The sequence below is a fragment of the Manacus vitellinus genome, unplaced genomic scaffold (genome assembly GCF_001715985.3).
Source record: "Manacus vitellinus isolate BGI_N305 unplaced genomic scaffold, ASM171598v3 scaffold_24_pilon, whole genome shotgun sequence".
Taxonomy (NCBI): Eukaryota; Metazoa; Chordata; class Aves; order Passeriformes; family Pipridae; genus Manacus; species Manacus vitellinus.
The window spans coordinates 112566-129212 of NW_021939798.1; the positions used below are offsets into that span (position 1 = coordinate 112566).

Here is a 16647-nt window from a genome sequence, read left to right on the forward strand (position 1 = left end):
GCAGGTCTATTTTGAAACAATTTAGTTGCCATGGAAAGGAGTTATGTAGCCATTTTGGTTATTATCTATAGAAATACAGCAATATAAAAGTATAAAAATATCACTTAAGAAAATATAAGAGAAAGAAAGGATAAGATTAGATAGTAGAGAGGGAAGATATCACCACCTGTGGACAAATTTCGATGCCTGTTGGTAAAGGTGATGGTCACAGTCTTGATCCATTGGGGCTGGGGGCCCATGAAACCACATGTTTAGGTTCAGGTGAGAATGACCAGGTACCTCCCCTGGCGGGAGTTTTACACTGTCTGATATAACACTGTGCGTGCATGCACAGTCCTCTGGTGGAAGGCCTCAGAAATGAGTCTGGGGGTGCCTTGGGGGTCCTTGATGGTTTATGGCCCCTTCTAAGACATGACAGCTGCCTCTCACACCACTGTAGTTGAGGCAGTTATTCCCCATCAGAAAGGACGAAAACCCTCAGGCCTACATGTGAATGTCCCGATACATCCCTCTGGGGAGAGTTTTATACCTGAGCTTTATTGGAAGGCATGATAAAAAGCATTATCCCACCTCACAGAATCTGCCTTCTTACTGGCCTTTTCCCTTATCTGTCTCAAAACTCATCTTGTTGCTAAACCAAGGTTGGTTTACCATGGTCATCCTCTGGCTGTGGGTGCACATCCCCTCTGCACCCAGGCTGTTCTTACGCAGATTGGAGGTTTCGCCACCACATACCCCAAAAAATCTCCTCCTCCCCTTTGCTAGAAGGGCATAAACCTGGTCTCAGCAAAGCATCTGCTACTTTTGCAAAAGGCCGATTCATTAACCTTGAATTTTTCAGTCTCTCAGAAGGGCGTTCATGAGTGTTTAGAAGCTGGGAATAGGTTAAGTGCTAAACTAATAAGAATACTGTAGCAAATGTTCTTTCTAAAGTTCGTGTGACTGAAGTGATGGTGTACAGTGACCATAAATTAATAATAAAGCCAGCAGCTTCCATATAACTTTTCTGATTTTCACAGGACATGAAAAGTATGAAGAAATTATGATGTTGATTTGAAATTGGACACATTGAGATGCTGTTATAGGACAGTAGTCTACAACTGTTGACTGTAGGACAATATAGGCTAATGAAAAGGAATTTCTGCTACTGGGTACCGGGCCAAAACTTGAATCTTAAAAATAAAGGTTCATTTGTATATGAAATATACTGAAAGAAGCAACCAGTACTGAAGAGAACAAACAAATATGCAAACAAACAAACAAACAAAGGCTCCAAACATTTCCAAATATTGGATTTGAGTTTTGGGAGGCAGCAGGGGCAGGACTGTGGGATAACTCAAGTAGGATAGTACTTCAGGAAGTTTTTGGTTCTGCGAGGTCAGACCAAGTTGCTCAGAGCTTTGCTTAGTCTGGTCTTGAAAACCTCCGAGTAGGAAGGTTGCACAGCCTCTTCTGGGCAGCCTGGTTCACTGCCTGACAAGTCCCCACAATGAGAAAGTTTGTCCTTGTATCCAATTCAAGTTTCTCTCAGCTGAATCTATGCCCAGTGTCTCTCATTCTCCTACAGTGCACCAGTGTGAAAAGCTTGGCTCCGTGTAATAAACAACTTTCTTGTGGAAACTGGAAGCCTGCCTGACATTGTAGAGCTTCAGGTCCCTCTGAAGTCTCCTCTACAGGCAAAAAAAAAGCCTTAGCCTCTTCTCATACCACATATGCTCCAGTTCTCTCCCCCATGTTTGTGACCATCTGCTGAACTTGATGCACTTTGTTCCTGTTATTCCCATTTTGTGGAGCTCAAAACTGGATTCTGTATGTCATTTAACAAATCACTTCTCTGGATCTACTGGGTGTGTTCCTGTTAATACCGCCGAAGATGCTGTTGACATTCTTTCTACCAGTTGTATTTTCAGCTTGCTGTGATCTCAGTTCAATAAAATCCCCAAGTCCATCTCCACTTTGATCTGCAGCAGCCCAACTGTGCAACCACATCTCTTGTTCTAAAGGTACTGCAGCTCATTGGCTGCATGTGGAGATTTAGTTCTTCTCACTTGTTTCCCAGACTGTTTGCATTTGTATACATATGCTTAGGGGGTGGGGCTTTCTTTGCCCTGTTTTATCACACCTGAGATCTCATTTTTTCATGTCACCTTGCACCTTTTTCTTTCCACCACTGTAGACTTCTATTTCATGACAAAATCTCACTTCTCTATTATTCCTAAAGCATTCTTAAAGTATTTCTCAACATGTTGGCCAGTTTTGCCAAGTGGACCCTCTTTCTCCCCAGCTGTTCCTCATCCTCTGAGAGACACCTACAGTTGTCAAAGTCAAAGCCCTGTCACAAAGACTGCTGTGCAAAATCAAGTGTTGACCTACATGATCCATGCCCTACTTCCAAGCCTTGTCCTCTCAAGATCAATGAGAACATCACCTTGGCCCTAATGTCCTACACCTTCACCCTCAGAATCATACAGGTACTCTTCCCTTGGTCAGTGTCTCCTGGACATTACCACTGGTGTTCACATGGATAATCAGCATGGAATTGCAGTCTAAGGGCTGGACTGGCTTCAGCAGTCCACCTGAAATACCTCAGATCTAAGCCCTGAACAAACAGCAAACATGCCTGGATATCAAGTCAAGGTACCAAGCCCTGAAAGACACAGTTTCCCACTGCTGGCACTGTGCATGTGTCAGGCTCAGCTGGCTCCAAGTGCACCCCAGGCAGAGCTCACAGCCTCTTGCTTGCTGCTGGAGATGGAAAATATTCTGCAGTTGCAGATCTGCCATTAGAGAAACAGTCATGCCCCTCTTGCCAGAAGCCACAACATCCAGCATTCCTGTCCCCAGGAATCAACAAGTGGCCCCCAGGCGCTCCTGGCAACCCTAGACCCAGAGGTTTGCATTCTTTCTCAGGAGATGAGTCTGTGCTAGGACCTCTGCAGTGCCTGTTGCTCCTGGGGCAGGGACAATGTCCACTGAGGTGTCACCTCCAATGCTGAGCATTCACACACTGCCTTCAGCAAAGTTCCTGTCCTTGGCAGAGCAATATTCTGGGCCCTAACTTTGCAATTCAGCACCCATATAGCTCTCTCCCTAGTACTAGTGGCATGAATGTATGAAACTCCCTGATGGGGAGCCAGTTTTTCCCACCTGCAACCTAGATCTCAGGAACCTTGAACTTGCTCCCAGAAGAACTGAAGCAGAGGCCAGGACTGTTGCACAAATTGCAAGCACCAGCAGCAAGCAACAATCCAAGCAGCGTCTGAGGCCCCTACCGGCATCCTGCCCACCTACTTCCAGTCCTGAGGTCACTGCACTCCCAGTCAGAGTGAAGTACACAGCGGATGGAGGTTGGGCACAAAGTGCCACCACCCCTTTATGGGCTTTCCACCACGTTCCTTCTGAAGAGATAGGCTCATGTGTTGCTCTGTGATCTCACCTTGAGAGACTGCTATTATCCAACAATTTTTTTCTCTTACCTCTAATGGTTTACTTTTGAGCTAATTGTGCTTCTCTGTTATCAGCTCCACCTTATCACTGGCCATAAACTGACCTGCTATGGATCCTGCTGGCATAACAAGCTCAAACTATATTTATTGCCTGAATAAAAATGTAAAGTGATTTTTCCAAAGCCCAGAGCTGCTCAGTATACTAAGACCTCTGCCAACCAGAGTTCACAATTGTGTTTTCTTAATGGGCTCATTAACAGGAGCATTTACCCAAAAATGAAGACAAGCTGCTGTCCAGCAAAGTAGGCACACATGGCTCAGTTCCGTAGGGAAGTTCCACACTGATCCTCACAGTGGAACAGCTGTGTGTTCCTGATCTCTGAGGGTTGTAATAGTTTCTACTTTATCATTTTTAATGTGATTATGGATGCTTCATGTGTAGTAATCACAAATCAAATTTTGGTTCTTTCTGTCACTGTTGCCAGAATGATTCCTAGAGAATGGTGAGTTGTGTGCTGTCTACAACAATGTATCTTTCCGATTTCAGTTTGCCTTCCTGATTGTTTTGAATAAGCAGTGTTTGCTTTGAAAACCTCTTCCCTCTATTAGCCTTCCTTTCACAGCAAATCTACTATGCATATGGTGAAACACTTGAATCATAACCTGCAATTCACAGATTTTCCTTTTCCTTCCTCCAAAGAGATTGTACCTTTAATAACAAAAAAATTAATCAAACCATGCACCATATGTCTTATTTGCTGCCCTGTTCTTTGTGAGTATTGGTTTTGGTTTGGGGATGGGATTTTTTACAGTCTTTTCAATAAAGAATAGAGTGGAATCCATAGTGCTCTGAAATTCTAACAAACTCACACGCTCTGTGTTAGCATTAGACACTGCTTAAAAACCAGAGCAGTAGGGGACCTGCATCACTGCTGTTTTCTGAAAAGAGAAACCTGAATCTACTTTTCCAATATCAAGATTTCCTTGAAACATCCATGGAAATATCATTTATTCATTAAGAAAAATAAATAATACTACACATTGATACGTTTTATTCATTAATACTGTTTCATTTGGATCTAGCATTATAATTTACAGAATGCCTATAGATGCGGTTCAGCTTTACAGAACTGAAATAGTGGCCAGGTGACGCAAGCCTCTTATTGCGTGCGTGGGGTCCTCCGTGGTGTTTTGAAAAGAGTTCACATACACATTGCAAGCTTTCTCTGGAGCTGTATGGTCAGGAAACTTGTATTTAATCTTTAAACTCCTTTCCAGCTTTTTTCTTTTGTGCTTGAATTCCAAAATAGTTTTTGTGTATTTGTTAATAGTGGTGACAGCTGCAGCCATACAGCAAGCGAAGGAAGCCCATGCGAGGCTATAAACAAAAAGGTTTATCAGAAATTAGCAGGACATTTTCATATCCAAGTCCTTCAATTTTATTTTTGAAAACACTGCACACATGTGCTTGTATTGGTGTGTATTAGGGAAAGATGAGCACATTTGGTGAGGAAGAAAGATTCTTGGTTAATGGCCATCTACAGATCTGATTTACATAGTTGACCTCTACATATTTGTTACAATATTCACATTTGACATTCCTGTTTAATGAAACCTTTCCTCCAATTTCGCTGTTTACTCTGCTTAGAGCTTAATGTCAGAAAAAGGAATTGCGAAAAATGTGTATGCATTAAAAAAATAAAAGGTGCGATTACTCAGACAACTAATCTCACAGGGGACACTGAGAAAAATGTGTGTGAATTATCCAAAAGTGTTTAAAAGAACAGAGAAAGCACAGTTAAATAGTTGACTAAAACAGGTTCAGAGCACTGAAATGCATTCCTGGGAAAATACAGGTCATGATTAATAGAGAAAAAAGGACATCGAGTCTGAAATGGTAAAAGTAAAACCCTAAGAAGACAGAACTAAAAAAAAATGATATTGAGATACAATTTGCCAAAAATAGGTGAAATTCCAGGCTACCAAGAGGGCAATGCATGCTGAAGGTATAAAAGCAGTATGTAAAAATATGTTCACAGTGGCATGGATTGGAGTTCACAGTGCAGGAACTTGCTCATCAGTGGCTTTTTTAACATGGCAAGGTCACAATTATCAAATGAAATGTGCTTTGGTGGAGAAGTCAATCTCATCTCTCCCTCAGAGCTGTTTGTTACCCCATCCTTGATGTGGTTCAACAAATTAATTTCTGTTTTTAAATAAATCCTTCTCCCTGCCTGCTTTTTTCCCCATTTCCCTCCTCAGTATTTTTGGCCAGGATTGATTTCTAGGGTGATCAGAAATCAGATGTGTTGACAGAACTTGAGGATAGTGGAGTATGGCACAGGGATGTGGAAGGATCCCAGAAGCAAGAAGGGGAGCAGCTTAAGCAGTCTTTGCTCCTAACATCAAAGTACACCCTGAGTAAGAACTCTTATAGCAAAGAGAGAGCAAGAATAGGGGAAAAATCATCAGATTTTCTCCCCATGCCAACAAAGCAAGAATGGGACAGCAGGTCTACCCATGGTGCTGTGTAACCTGTGGGTTCAGCCAATCATGGTAGATAAGAACTGAAGATTCAGGCTCTGGAATGACATAAAGGGGACTTAGTAGTTCTGAGTTGTGTAGTTGGCATTTTTGGTTGAATAACTGAAGCACAGTCACATTAGTAAACAAATTGATAGAACTGATATCATGAAGCACAGATTTTTTTTAAAGGTGCTTTTCCTAATTCATCCATTGAATCTCTTTGAAGGACTTGGTGACATAAGGGTAAGAAACTGACTTCAAGAGAGCCTCTATAAAAACTGAAGGAAATTAATCTGTTATGAACAGATTCTCTTGTAGACTAATATTGTGTTAAAAGAGAAAAAAACCAAAAGACAGAAACAAATGGTTTTCCTTTGACAACATAAGTATACTGGTGTGATTTGTCAAAGTTTTTGCCAGAAATTTTGCTTTTCCATAAACAACTTGGAATTAATGGGGAGTGCCCAATCTGACTAGAGAGGAAGTGAGTCTTGTTATCAAGGGAGCCAGAGACTAAAGGGCAGTTTGGCTGCAGAGGAAATTCAGCTTCAGTAAGGAGAGCATTCAACTTCAGTTCTGCCCAGAGACAAAGGAGACAAGGGGAAATCAAGTAGGTTGACTGGATAAGGAAAAAAACTAAAGCTACCAGTCCTTCATCTGCATAAGAGACATGCCAATAGAAGCTCAACTGGATTATGGATTCTCCATTTTCCTGTAGGGAGCATTCCATATGAGGTGAGTTATGGGAATTTAGTACAGAGGGCAGCTCTTTAGAGAGAAAATATCATCTTTTGATGTGAGGATGTCTCAATATGAGAAACATAATGAGCATGAGAGATTCACCAATAACAGAAACATCTTTCAACCTGCAGGAAAGCTGCTGAAGAAAAGAGGAATACAGAAGGAATTTTTGAAGAGAAGTTCAGGGATATCACAGAGTTAGTCTATCCATTGTTAGCAATTCCAGCACAGTAAAGGAAAAAGAAAGGTCTTCATGTTTCTTTGGCCAAATGGAAGAAAAGCCCTGGCCAGACAGTTGGATGGACATAGGGGAAACTGTGGCAGGTAGAAGATTCATGACAGAGCCTCAGTAGTTCTTGCAGGAATAGCTGCACTACTGGGTTTGGTGACTGGGAAGAAAAGCAGCTGCCATGGGGCAAATTCTTTGGGGATTTTTTGCTACTAAGGAGATGATTCTAAGTCCCAAAGAAAAAACAGCAGTCTTTGCCTGTGCCTCTGCCTGCCCACGCCCTTCTCATGGTTTTGGTGGTCACAGGTGGGTGCTGAGGTAATTAGAAAAGAGTGTCAGTTGTAATCAATAATGCCCCTTTTTTTGGTATCTGTTCTCTTTCCTCTTGTAAAAGACAAATAGCATTAGCATTCTTCCTCTCTTACCATCAGATGCAGTCAATGGGAGAGCAGCTAAGGGAGGCTGAAGATGAAGGTTCATATAGCAGGAAAGGAGGTGCAAATGTTGGTTATCAGAAGAGAGACAACATTACATATGAAACAGGACAAGAAGAAAGAAACCAAGGGAGACAACTGTGAGGAGTGTGTGAGGAACCTGCATGTATGGCTTGCTTTACTTTTAGATTACTGTCAAACAAGGTGGTGCAGTTGCAATTTAGGCCTGGGAAAAGGAAAGAAGAAAATAAATCTTGATAGAAAAATGGAGCATAGAATTCATTAGAAAAAATGCACCACATAGATCATCCTCCTCAATGTCTTCCTGTATGCAGACACTGATGGCTTGGAAAGTCTTGTGTTGGTAGAAGCATTTCTTTGGGCATTCGGGTGGCCCAAGCTGCCCTGAATCATTAGAGGGCAGCCGTGAAATCCTTAATTCCATGTATGTGCTACATGGTAAAAGTCATTCGTTCAAGGGCTCAGGAGAATATTGCCTGTAGTGGCAGCAGTGTTGACATCAGTGATTAACATGATAATGATGGTGATAGTGGCATTGATGGAGTTATGTCCGTTACAGTAGTAGTGACAGTGATTTGGGTGTTTTTCTTCTTCTCCCAGTGGGATGGAAAGGAGGGAACAGGGTCCTCAGTACCAGTCTGCAGTTTTCTGTTTCCACTCCCATAGGAAGGGGCAGATAATGAAGGAACACTTCTCCTTTCTCCACTGACTGTTCTTCTTACTGGTTTTTGGGTAAAAACAGACCCAGTCCCATTCATGAAAGAAATTGAGAGACTTTCCAGAAAAGAGATCCCAAAAAAAGGAAAGCCAAATTATTATTTTAAGAACAAACATATGAATGAATGGAAGCAAAATGTAAGCCTGAAAGGATGGAAGAAGGATCCTGCACACCTTTTGGAATAATATCTGTTGAGGTTATCCAAGTAGCCCCTGGACATTGTCCTAGGTGTTGTCTCGATGCTTGGTGTTGGACCTTCTCAGGTACATTCTTCCTGACGGAAACATGATCACACTTTCGACTTTGAGCAAGTGGGTGACATATAGGTGCTGTGCCACCTTATCTGCTGGACAAACATGGTAAAATACACCCTTTGTCACGAACTGGCTGATCTCCTGCTTGGGAGGACTGACCAGGTCCATCCTTCTGTGCTGTGAGAGCACTAGAGAAACATCTCTATCTATACACATGTAGCAATAACTTCAAACAAACTGCTTGGGAAACAGACTCCTGGAAAGAGGCAGAACAATGCACATTGACCTTCAAATGAGACTTGAGTTAATAAGAAGTTGAAAAGTGACAGAACAAAAGACAAAGGAACCCCCAATTTCACTGCAAAAATCCCTAGTGAGTCTGCATCATAGGGACCACGTGCAGCTACAAGCACCTGTTTGATAAAGATATAATAAAAGTAGAAAGAACAACTGAAAATGTGAGCTGTGATCTCACCTATCAGAGTGCATATAAATGAGACAATCAGCCTGAGCTCTGGTCTTCTGACCTAAAATATTGATCCTGAGTGACTTTTGATTTAACCCAATACAGTTGTTCCTATTCTTTTTCTCAGTCATAGTTGGGAAAATAGCAGCAGTTTCCAGCACCTGAATATTCAGATGTTTGCTATTGATCAGATTCTATGGATTTTGAAAGACACACTTCTATAGCAAAATTAATCTGAACAGCCCTCTTTCTGAATACTAGATCTCCTCAGAAATGAGGCCAAAATAATGTGGATTTTACCTAAGCCTATTTTGAACTTTGAATCATTACTTGTCTGTAATGTTCCAGATACAACAATCTCAAGCACATATGTGATAGGCAAATGCCAGCCTAAGTGGCTAAAACTGAAAGAGTTTTAAGCAATTTATGTAAGGCAGTTGTCCTGGGAGATGAGGATACTAAACCTGGGTCTGATGTGTATGGAGAAGAACCTCTGCTTTGTGCAGGGCAGTTGGACATCTCTGTACTGCCTGTAGGAAGTCATATGCAAAACTCACAAGTTTAAATGTTCTGTGTAATAATCTAAGACAACTGAATTTTGAGAACAACTGGTTACTGAACTGCGTCCTCAGGAGTGCAATAAGGGAAACCCATTGCTTATAAATTAGGTATACATTCCTTGAATGTAGGGTAAAACAACTGAAATGTAGTGGAAGAACCAAATATAAACCAGTAAGTACCAATAAGACCAGCCATAATCCCATGTGTGAGGTCTCCAGTCTTCAGGACCAAGATTTACTGTCATTTGAAATACAGTTGTGTACATCATGTGAGCAACCATACCCAGAAGACCTGAAAAGTATAATATTATAATAACATTAGAAAATTTATATTGAGAGTGTTCTTCTATGACAACTGTTTCCAGTTATCCATTGAACTCCTGCAGAATATTTTATGAACTATCTGAATTCCATAAAGCACTCACAAATACTGGACACTAACACTATAATTTAGATGTATTTAATGTGTCATGTATTTGCCACTATATTCATTCATACATTCCCTTAACACATATTCTCTATGGTAGAGGAATCTAGGGGCGCAGTGGGACATGCAACTCATAGATTTTAAAAAGCAACAGACTAGTTGGCTCTCATCCTCTGAAAACTTCTTAATTATATAATACTGAGCAAGGATCAGCTATTACAGAAAAACATTGCTCAACTGCATTGTGCTGGACACATTTCCCACAGTTTTCTGTCATTCAGTGGAAAGATTTGTCAAAGCTGTATGCCATTCCCACTGCTGTAAATGCAGTCAGATTTATCAGTTATGAAGGTGAATAAAAAAGTGGACAACACTTACTAAAACGTCCTGAAAGTCTAGGTTGTGAAAGAGGCTTATATTGAATAATTTAATTTTCAAAATTACTACTAGGCTACTGGCTGTTTCTAGGAGTATCTGTTTTCCCTAAACATTTTGTCTTCCGGTAGTGAACTTCCCTGTAAACACTGATGTTTTTTGTTTCCAGTTTCATTTACAAATTGATAAATACCCTTGAATTATCAACTATCCCACTGTATAAAACGTATGAGCTTCTCCAAGCAGACGGTCCCATACCAAGCTCGCAAGACCCAATTTGTTAGGTGTTCTTAAAGTAGGTCTCTTTCATGAATTGCACAGCTCGCGCTCTAGCACACAGTATCCCTGAGGCTCCCGGGCATAACAAATCCGTGCAGATGTGGCCTGGCTTCGGTAATTGCTGGGAAATGGCCTTCCCTGAAATACTGGTGTTGACTGAAACACCACCCACAGGCAGTTAGGAGAGCCTTTGGTGTAACACCGAGCTAAGAGGCTTCATGTTTTCAATCTCTGCATCTGGCACTGTATGGCAGACTCCTTACTGAACTGTTTGGAAAAGTGGTTTGACTGTTGATGTGGCTATCAGCATGTGGGATATTCTTTAATGTGGGTTTTTTTTCAATGTGTGGGAATGGAGAGTAGAGGTGGTGTGTCATAGCTATTGCTGAATTACACAAATTTCTGTCCTGATTCCTCCAGTCTGGCTGCCTAGAAATGCATATAACTGGAGTGAGAACATGAGCTCCTGTGCTGGAGCTCTCCTGTTAGTTAGCTCTTGTACAATCCTGAGTCAAGCTAGCATCTCAGCTGTGACTTCAGGGCAGTTTAGTGCCAGAGAAATGGTGAAAATGTTACTAATATAGATATAAAAGGCAAGCATAGTTATATGCTTGCTTAGTCACAGTGCCTGTCAAGCTCCATTTTCATCAAAGGTCACTGAGGGATAAAGGACAGTGTTATCGATAATCTGTATTTCATAGCAGGGTAGTTAACTAGCAGTGCTTATGTATTTAAGAGAAAATGCTCACAAATTAGAATAGTAATTTCTGTATAGCCAAGAGCCGCATATGGGACATCATAAATCTACATACCTATGGTCAGAAAATGTCACAGAGAGATTCTTCTTTAATTGACTTCTTCTTCAGTTAGAACATACATTTTAGAATTTAATTTAGTCTGAGCTAAAGACTGAGGGAACTGAGAAATCAAATAGTAGCTTTAATGTGGTTTTTTTCAACAGTTAAATATTGTAACAGGATTTTTTAATTGTATGTTTTCAATATAGCTAATGTTTCCAGTAGCAGAAGTTTAATTTGCATAGTCTGGAATGAAAATAAAAATTATAAAGTTTAAATAATTGAATTAAAAATGGCAAAAGCTATATATATAAAATACAAAATAAATAATATTAAAAAATAATTAATTGAAAATAATATTTTCCCATAATATTTTTCTTCATCTTGTATTGTTAGTGTCTCCATAGGCATTGTAAGAGTTTTGAAACTTGGACACTGTTATTAATTTTCAAATGGAAGATTATTCTGGATGCAATTAATTGAGATACTTAACCGTACCTGCTAATACGGTGACTATTGCAGAGAAGGCGTTGATCTTTAGCCCGTCAATGACAGAACTGTAGTAGCACATTTCTACTGACATAAGAATGTTTCCTGTCAGAAGTAAAATGACGTAGAGAAGCTCTGCTACAATAGACAGCCATAAAACCCCTGGAAACCAAACCAATAGCACTAATATTATAAGCAGTCATTTAGTATTTTCACAATTTCCTTCTTCTTCATTTATATAGTTCATACAACATTAAACAGAAGTTCAAAGGCTGTGAGGATGCCATGATAAGATCTATGGGAAGACTTCAATGTCAATGGACACCCTAAATTATAATTTCTTCTACTGACTTGGCCATTTAGTGGAAGAGCAGTTGCATGTTCCTGTTATACACTTAGAAGCTTACAGTATAAAATGGGGCAGTATGGTTTAATACTCAGCAGCTACCCTAAAATCACAGTGAACCAAAGTTAATATAAAAAGAATTACTATCCAATTGTCTAGCTGTCATGGTTTTGAGTCCAAAGAGAAGTGTACAGGAACAGCGGACCATGTCACCCAGCTAACAAACTGTGAGGTCATGCACATAGGGACACTGCCTGTGGGTCTAGTCATTAAATAAAATCTGCCCCATGGGCTTAACTTTCTGCCAAACAGGATTTTGATTTTCAGACAGAGAAGCCTTCATGAGCCCAGGCACTCTCCAGGTTTCAAGGGGATTCATTTCTCTGCTTATCTGCTAATTCATCTCTTTTTGGATATCTGGTAATTACATCTTATGCAAGAAATTAATCCTGCCATTAAAGTCTCTCAGCCAGCTGTTTGACCTTCGGCATGCTGATGTCCCACAGCCAGGAGCTGGAGGCCAGATTCACAGTAGCGAGAACTGGTAAATGACCTTCCCTAAACTTTTTAAAAAACAAATAAATGTGTCCTGACACAATTGGTTGTACATTCAAGTACATTCATTTCATATGAAGATATATACAAACTATCATAACTTAAAAACAAAACATTGCTAAGATACGTCCTTGACTACTAGACACCATTTAGGATAGCAGACAATGTGTGGTGAATAACCTCTACTGCTGGCTTTGACAATGTCTGTGGGACTTCTTTGATTCACTGGCCATTTAGACATCAAATTCTTGGACCAGGCTATGTGTGGGCATTCTTGGGCAAGGTTTATTTCTCCAGAAAGTCTTTGTCTCATTAAAAAATCGTGATTTTCTTTAGAAACTCCAGATGTTACATTTCCCAACAGTTTTGGCTGCTCCAGCTGTGGAACTTGCATCTTAACACTTTTAGTGAGTGAACCATCATTCCATATGCACTGACCAACGGTGATCATCCCTGCGTATGAGACCCACAGGTGATAAATTCAGGAAGAGTGAGCCTGCTGAGTTTTGTGCACACAGCAACCATAGGCATGTGCAGAACACAACATGGCTCTTCTCCTGTGCAGGGCAGGAGCCTATTTCCACACAGGATTTCACTGCCCAGGAAGAGCTTTTAAGTTTGGTGTTTAGGTACATTTAGCTGTCTAGGTCTAACCTGCCAGTGCCTGTGATGCTTGCTGGTGCTGTTCACAGAGTTAGTTTCACCACTGTGTCCAACAGTAGTTTTCCTTGTGAGGATCTCTCAGGGCAGAGCCTAGAATACACCCATCATTTCTGAGGACCATGTCTGTGTGACTACACCCATATCTCATTTATATTTTTTCTCATGCTATGAAACTCTTGAATTATTAATACTCAGTGACAACCTGCAATAGGTGGAAGGAAGACTAGCCTTCAGAGACTGAATATTTCTTCTTGTCCAAGGGGCTGAAGTTGCATATCCAGGAAAATACTCCACTCCCAGTATCCTGGAAAGAAAGCCTTTTTTTTTTTTTTTCTGGATCAGCCACTTGCAAAGTGATTGGTGTAATCAGACAAGTTTTTACACTGTTTTTACACTGGAGATTGGGCAAGGGAGGGGGCACTTCACAGCATCTGCAGGGATGTTTTATGGGAATATGAGTCCTTCTTTGGAGGAAGAGAATAGAAATGTCTCCTCACAGCTCTTTGCAAGGCATGGGGAGGAGATTCTGACTGTCATCAGAGAGCATAACTCCCTCAAGTCCCCTCAGCATACAAGAGCGAATGTTCACACACTGCCTGTCCCTCTGCCCTCTCAGTTGTGTGGTGCAGGCCACAGAATTCTTGCCTGGGAATATGGAGTTATGATGAAAAAGAGTGCAAAATTTACAAATTTATTCAAAGTAATTTCAAAAGCAATTCATATTCAAATGATGTGTCTTCAAAAAGACATAGATTGATATTTGAAGTCATATGGACCTCATTTTGAAGTTGGAAAACTAAATAAAGGAAAAAAAAATCTGTGTAGGATCAAAGCTAATATTTTTGAAAGTAAAATGCAGAATACTTATATTGGTAAATGTGATCAAGAAAGTTTTGATTACACAAAAAAATATGCATACCTACCTCGATCAGAAGCTGGAGTCAGACTGATAAAGCTTCTACATTTCTCACCTAAAAAAAATCAGGATTACTTTGTATTCTGTAATGATCTAAAGAAATAGATTAATAGAAAGAGGAAAATGCAAAATCTATCAGAAAAGCAGAAACTGGGACGATCAGGAAAAGCTATTTTTGATGTATATTTGTACACAGAGTGCCTGGTACATCAATCTACTCCTGGGGCTTAGCTAGAGAATCCTTACAGGCTTTTTCAAGGTGGAATCAGAGCCTAGAAGACAGAGAAAGGCTATGAACTGAGTTCCAAAAGGTGGTACCTGTGAAAGCCAGAATAGGAAAATTATCAATTCCTTTGGAAGATTGTCAACCTGGGTGCAATCTTCCCTGTGAGAGGAGAGCTGCTGTCCTTACAGCAACAAGGCTGCTGCTCACTCAAATTACTTCTAAGCTTCATTCCAATTTCTTTCTGTAAGCTTTGATTTTCAAACCCACGTGACCCCCTGAGCCCCACACAGATGCTGTGAACAAAGCTCTTCGAATTAATTCCTCTCTGCTCTGGAAATGCTGGGTGTTTTTTTCGAGCTCCTAACTGCACCAAGTTGGAAAATATGGACTGGTCATAGCAGATGCACAAATTACGCAACCTGGTATTCATAGCAATCACCACTTGAAAGGTATCTTTTGGACATGTAGTTTGCTCTGATCTTTGAAATTTACCCCATTAAAACTGCATAATTTACAAGACCTTCTGGTAGAACTGGATCTTCAGGACAGGTGACTGTGAAAATATTTGCATTTTATAGCACAGGTGACAGCTGATTTGATTTCTCTGAAGTTCTGTTCTAGTTTTCATTTGTACAGTGATCAGGACAGCAAGGGAAAAACTTAGTGTTGATCTGGATTTACAATAAATGTTTGAATTCTTGAACCAACAATCCCCTTTATACAAAGATCCAAAATTGACTGGAAAGTTTCTGTAATTGCAAGCTAATTTCATTCTACAGATATTTACATATGCAGAGTGAGTCTCAATTACATGCTACCATTTTTGACAGGTAAGTCTTTGAATCATGTTTTATCAAGGTGAAAAGAATCGTCTTCTGCTTTGATTTATGAAAGGTGAGATGACAGTAAGAAAGTAGAAATACTTGTGGTCAAGAGGAAATCCAGGAAATAACTGAGATCCCACAGATTTAATAGTGCAAATGATTTTTAAAACAAAAAAAGTCAGTTTGTGCTTTTTATGTTGCCATAAAAGCAAGGATCAGAAGCAATTATTTAAGGAAAGTATGTTCATTTTAACTAAGGGAAAATGGAACACTTCCCTGTTAAAGTAATTTAACTTACTGTTATGTTTAAAAGAATAAAAAATAAATAAATCTTCATCTGTACCACAACCTATCACTAAACCAGAAAGACAACCTGTCACTCTAATGTACTTTGCAGAATTCGTTACAAAATCTTGACTAGACAGTACCCTCTACGGTCCCCTTTGCCAGAGAAGAGCAACTTTTTAAGGATATGAGCACAACAAAATACATACATGATAATGCTGCAGATCAGAAGAGGACACCAACTAAGTAGGAAGAACTCTGATTGCTTTCTTGAGTAAATTTGCATGGTTTTACTCACCTTCTTCATTTATCATTTCTTCACAGGAATACCAAATCCCAGCATGAAACTTTCGCTCAACGAATTTATCATCTCCTGTCTCCCAAATATACTGCACAGCTTGGCTGTTGTTGGCATCAGGGCTGTTGAAGCGGATGCAAAGATCCCCCTTGCTCTCTCCTGTACAGAAAGGTTTGGCAACTTTTCTTGTCCCTTCACACCAGTAACTGCTACTGAATGCTGTAATAGAGAAGACTAAGGAGAGAAAACTGAGAGAAAATGCTGCTGAAGCTCTGTGCCGTCTGTCTGTCTCTGGGAATGAGGCTGGCATCCTCCAGGACTGCACTAGCAATTATTCTAGAAAAAAACCTTTTAGAAATTTATGCATCTATCTGCCTGGTGAAACACCTACCCGTCTTTACCATCATATTCTTCATTCCTCTCAGAAAATTGTACCAGCTTAGGAGTTAAGACAGAGAGCAGAGGCATGACCAGAAATCATGTGGCAGGAAGGATTAAGGATGTAGGACAGTGTTGTTTGGCAGTAATTTGTTGTGAAAGAAATATGAGGAATAGGGGCAATAAATTACAGTTTGCCCCACGAATCACAGGAGTAAAAATACACAGAACACAGAAGCATTGGAAGTACCCCAGGATGCAATCAGAAAAGTTTTATTTATACAAAAAATGATGCCTTTTTACCTTGGTTGGCAGATGGAGTCAGACTGATGGAACCCTTATATTTCATAGCTAAGAAATAAATAAAACAAATAAATGCTCCTGTTACACAGTG

General features: G+C 40.2%; 1 protein-coding gene across 1 annotated transcript; it reads right to left on the minus strand.

Moving 5' to 3' along the window:
• Positions 1-4568: 4568 nt before the first annotated feature.
• On the minus strand, positions 4569-16291 carry GSG1L2 (GSG1 like 2). Its single transcript, XM_008933690.4, has 6 exons — positions 16267-16291; positions 15876-16199; positions 14250-14297; positions 11772-11924; positions 9576-9687; positions 4569-4824 (listed from the first exon to the last, which is right to left on the minus strand). The coding sequence occupies exons 1-6, from the start codon at positions 16289-16291 to the stop codon at positions 4569-4571; spliced, it is 918 nt and encodes a 305-aa protein (XP_008931938.2).
• Between the last annotated feature and the right edge of the window lie 356 nt (positions 16292-16647).